This window comes from Triticum dicoccoides, chromosome 7A (assembly GCF_002162155.2).
Source record: "Triticum dicoccoides isolate Atlit2015 ecotype Zavitan chromosome 7A, WEW_v2.0, whole genome shotgun sequence".
Lineage (NCBI taxonomy): Eukaryota > Viridiplantae > Streptophyta > Magnoliopsida > Poales > Poaceae > Triticum > Triticum dicoccoides.
The window spans coordinates 24,877,208-24,882,297 of NC_041392.1; the positions used below are offsets into that span (position 1 = coordinate 24,877,208).

At 44.9% G+C, this 5,090-nt stretch overlaps 1 protein-coding gene across 1 annotated transcript; it reads left to right on the top strand.

Moving 5' to 3' along the window:
* The first annotated feature begins 2,235 nt into the window (after positions 1-2,235).
* On the top strand, positions 2,236-4,882 carry LOC119332920 (pentatricopeptide repeat-containing protein At5g08510-like). Its single transcript, XM_037606008.1, has 2 exons — positions 2,236-3,153; positions 3,272-4,882. Exons 1-2 carry the CDS (start codon positions 2,236-2,238, stop codon positions 3,884-3,886), a joined length of 1,533 nt encoding a protein of 510 aa, XP_037461905.1. The 3' UTR covers positions 3,887-4,882.
* Positions 4,883-5,090: the final 208 nt, after the last annotated feature.

The window sequence follows — 5,090 nt, forward strand, 5'->3', positions numbered from 1 at the left end:
CTCCGGACCCCTGTAAGCAAACCTCTCAAGTGCATGACCTTACTACAATTTTTGTGTATGTTGATAGCGCCAGCCCAAGTTTTGTCAATACTCTCTCTGTGTTAAAATATAGTGTGTATAGATTTAACAGTAAGTTAATTTTTGCAAAGTTTGATAAGATTACTATAAACTTGGCCAACCTTCATAAAATTTTACTTCAAACAAAATCTATATGCACTGTTTTTTGGAATGCGGATAGTAGTCGCATAGTTCATGATTAAATGTACTAGACCTATTAAGATTTTAATGTTTTGGTGGAGTAAAGTTTACGTCACCGTTGAAGTGATCAGCGTAGATTCCTCTTATTACTTTTGAGAAGCCACATGAACCAACCTATATATCACTGACTTATTCTGTTCTTTGGATATGTGTGCAGGCAATTATATTCGTCCAGAAACCTGTGGCCGTAAATAAACCATGTACTGAGTTCGAAAATTGTGTGCGTGTTAATTAGATCATTACTCATCAAGGTTATTCAGTTTCCCAAGCAATGAAATGAAGCTGGAAAAAGTGTACCACCGGGAATCAAGGTTTCGCAGCTCAAAGGATGTGTTGCTAATTGTAATCCATGCTGGTTCATCAATGGGAAAGTTTAATGTCTCCTTTTAAGTGCCTTTTGACAGAAGTATAGTGAATTTGCAATCTTTCAATATTATTATCACAAGTGGTTTTCCAGAATGCCTGATTTTGTAGAATCAATATTTCCTACAAACACTTACTTCTACATGACAACTGTGCGCAACACGGCGTATCAAGAAATTTGAGGTCTCGCTGCGAAAGACAAAACGAGTCCTTTAAATCTTTATAAAAAATTGGATAACTTACAATATAGAAATCTAAAACATTGTTATGGACTTGTGTCTGTGAGTCGCCCATCGACATAACTTGCGGCAATGACTTGCGGAGGGAGAGACGATCTCGAGATGAATAGCAAAATTGCGAATGAGTTGACGAAGAGACACATTGTGTTTGTAAGTTTTGTTACTTGTCGATGGAAAATATTTGCCACTCCCCCTATACAATACACTTGCATGAAAACTTAGTTATGTTTTGTACGTTTTATACCTTGTCGATGCAAACTTAGATATGTTTTGTAAGTTTTATACCTTGTCGGTCAAATTATTCATGCACATAGATCCTTCCACTTGAATCTATGCACCACATATGCTGCCTGAAATTAGGTATGCATAATCATCGTCAGGATGTTCATTTTTGCTCTTGTTTTTTTGGGGGGTTGTGGGTTTTTTCACGCTAAGTTGTGGTATTTTAGTTGAAAAAAGTTGTTTTTTCCTTACAGAGAGAGAGAGAGAGAGAGTTGTGGTATTCTCTTAAGGGCCTATTTTCTTCGCAGGAGCTATATGTAGCCCATCTCGCCGACAGCGCGACATTATTTGGCCAACCCATTACTGTAGCTGAGCATGTGTTTTTTTCCTGCAGTTTTTTATCTGATTTCACTTAGTTTTTTGGGTTTTCTTCATTTCTTTCTATGGTTTTCTTTGGGTTTTCTTGTTTCTTTTTCTTTTTTCTTTTTTTTCTTTGGTTTTCTTTGTGCCTTTCTTGGTTTTCACCGGTTTTTCTTTCTTTTTTGAACACACATCTACTTTTCGTACACATTTTAATTTTTTTTGTATACATAAAGAAACAAATTATACACAATTCAAAATTTTCAAATATATGATTAACATTTGTTTCAAATGCATATTTTGATGTCAACCCTTTTTCATTCACATTGTACATTTTTTGTATACATCTAAATTTTTTATATACGTTTAAAAACTTTAAATACATGTGTTGACATTTTTGCAAATACGTGTTAAAAAATAGGAATACATATTGAAACATTCGACTTATTTTATAGTACTCCTTCGGTTTCTAAATACTCCCTCTGTCCCATAATATAGGAGCGTTTTTGATACTATACTAGTGCCAAAAACGTTCTTATATTATGGGACAAAGGAAGTATAAGTCTTTTTAGAGATTCTAATGTGGACTACATACGGAGCAAAATGAGCGAATCTACACTCTAAAATATGTCTATATACATTCGTATGTAGTCCTTACCGAAATCTCCAGAAAGACTTATATTTAGGAAGTATATATAAGTCTTTTTAGAGAGAAGGCCGCTGGGCCCTGTTCACTTATATTCGACTTACACTTGGATGGGCCTTTGACGACCCGCGCAGCGTGGTTCGTTCCATGGAGGAAGTGAAGCGGCTACACGCGCGCTTGCTCCGCCGCGGCGAGCGCCGCCTGCAGCCGCTCCTCCTCCGCGTCCTCGCCGCCGGCGACCTCCGCTACGCCGCGCTCCTCCTCGCCTCCTCGCCCCCCTCCGCCACTCTCCACGACCGCCTCCTCCAGGCGCTCGCCGCCTCGCGCAGCCCGCTCCTCCTCCGCTCCTTCTCCCGCGCGCACCGCCTCCGCCTGCTCACCCCTCTCTCCTTCACCTTCCTCCTCTCCTCCGCCCCCTCCTCCGCGCCCTTCGCGCTCTCCGCCCACGCCCTGCTGCTCAAGTCCGGCCACCTCGCGCCCGGCGACCCCTTCCTCGGCTCCGCGCTCGTCTCCTTCTACGCCAGGAACCGCCTCCTGCGCGACGCCAGGCGGGTGTTCGACGAAATGCCGCGCAGGGACACCGCCGTGAGCAACGCGCTGCTCTCGGCCTACGCCAGGGCCGGCCTCCTCGACGCCGCGGAGAAGCTGTTCGGGGAAATGCCGGACCGGAACGTGGTCTCGTGGACCGCCATGGTGTCCGGGTACGCGCAGAACGGGCGGCACGAGGAGGCGGTGGGGGCGTTCCTGAAGATGTGGGAGGGGGCAGGGGTGCAGCCGAATGAGCTTACGGTGAGCAGCGTGCTGCCCGCGTGCGCGGCTGTTGGGGCCATGGAGCTTGGGAGGAAGGTGGAGGAGTATGCGAGGGGCAAAGGCCACCTGAGGAATGTGTATGTGGCCAATGCACTGCTGGAGATGTATGCCAAGTGTGGCAGCATCCAAAGAGCTTGGCAGGTGTTTCAGGGGATCCGTCGTCGGCGAGATCTCTGTTCTTGGAACTCAATGATCATGGCATTCGCCTTGCATGGCTCGTGGAGGGAAGCACTTGCCTTGTTCCATAAGTTGCGGGTGAGGATTTCTTCCTTGAATTGTATTTTACTCCTATATTTTCGCACTAACACATCATCACTTTCTTGCCTTGCTCATTCCTCAGTGTGGAACTTGATTCTTATTTTACTGTGTCCAGATGACAGGGGTCAAACCAGATGGTATCACATTTGTTGGAGTCATTTTGGCTTGCACTCATGGAGGTTTGGTGGATGAAGGCAAGCTACTCTTCAACTCGATGGAAGCAGAATTTAGTCTTACTCCAAGAATCGAGCACTATGGTTGCATGGTTGATCTGCTTGGGCGTGCTGGTCTCCTAAATGAAGCCTACAGTATGATAGCAAGCATGCCAGTGGAGCCTGACGCCGTCATCTGGGGAGCCTTGCTCGGTGCCTGCAGCTTCCATGGAAACGTAGAACTAGCGGAAGTAGCAGTAAACAAACTCATCTTTCTCGAGCCACAAAACACTGGAAATCTGGTGATCCTGTCAAACATATACGCGTCGTCTGGAAAATGGGACGGTGTTGCCCAGGTATGGAAGTTACTCAAGGAGAAAGACCACAAGAAATCAGCTGGGTACAGCTTCATAGAGCTAGATGGCAGGATGCACAAGTTCCTTGTTGAGGATAAGTCGCATCCAAGATTTGTGGAGGTGTACAGCACCCTTGACAGTGTCACAATGCTCATGAAGCTTGTCGGACTAGAAAATGAGGAAGAAGCGGAACAGCTGTTTCTGTCACCTATAGAGATCTAAATTCCTAGAGATGTGAAGAGACTGTGATCATAAAAGTGATCTGTGATTGCCCATGAACCGCTCTGATCTGATCTTCCAAGTCAAATTGATGTGGCAAGGGATTCTTCAAAAGGTGGCAACAGAAGGAATGCCAAATCAGGTCAGTGCGTAGCACCACCTGGGCATCGACTCTTCTCTTCTTGCTGCTATAAATCAAAATGGCCGTTCATGCTGCACTTGTTATTAAGATGCACAGACGACCGAGAATTGCAGACGAAGCATATAATTTCAAGATACATCCCAACAAGGTACATTTATTCTGGAATAATGAAATCCACATACGAGAACTGATATGACAAGTAAATGAGCACAGAGTACAGAAACATACAGTTGTGTTGAGGCTATATAATTTGGTTGAGTCTGTGTGCTTCATTGCTGCTACACTATGTAGTGTCTTGAGCAGAGGCGGAGCCAACCCTCCTTTCCCTTCTGGATCTTTGGCATTTGGCAAGTTATAGCTGCAACCTGCAACAACTCTGAGGCGAGTTTTCCCAAAAGAACATCATTGTCAGTTAGTTGCGCTGTTGTATAGAGGTGTTAGTTGCGCTGTTTCATAGAGGTGGTTGACCTGCCGAGCCTGGACCTCTCGGGGTCACCGGCCACCAGTGGTCTTGAGAACCAGATGATAATTCCAACAAGGCGCATCTCGTTTCATGAACGAGGCCATGCCTGTAATACCACCGTCCCTCCTGATGTGTTCAATCGCGTTTATTACTCAATTTGATTTATTATTGAGCTAATAAAAGTAGTAACAGATATAGAGAGTTTGTTTATAGCTCCCGTGCACTTGCAGGATGCAGCAATTATCTGGACCGGCCTTTTTTTTTGTCAAGATCTATGTTGTTTATAGCACCCGTGCACATGCAGGATGCAGCCATTATCTGGACCGGCCTTTTTTTGTCAAGATCTATGTTGGAATCTTGGAAATTGCTCGTTTGGAGAACATAATAAAAATGTCTAGAATTGTCTTTCCTGTTCGGCACAACATGTCAATCTGTAGTTATTTTTTGGGGTTTTGCTAAATGTCATGTCTGAATTTTTGGTTGATGTCAGTTTGGTGGGGGCGACGTGAGGAGCTCAGCGACGTCGACCCTGGCGATGCCTGGCAAGGCTGAGATAGGACCTCGCTCGAGACAGGACAACGCTAAGAGGGCAGCAAGCTGTG

Bases quoted from the DNA above. Each gene is read 5' to 3' on its own strand.
- LOC119332920 (XM_037606008.1), top strand. From the start codon at position 2,236: ATGGAGGAAGTGAAGCGGCTACACGCGCGCTTGCTCCGCCGCGGCGAG. The intron at 3,154-3,271 runs GTGAGGATTTCT...TACTGTGTCCAG, and splicing joins CCTTGTTCCATAAGTTGCGG to ATGACAGGGGTCAAACCAGA.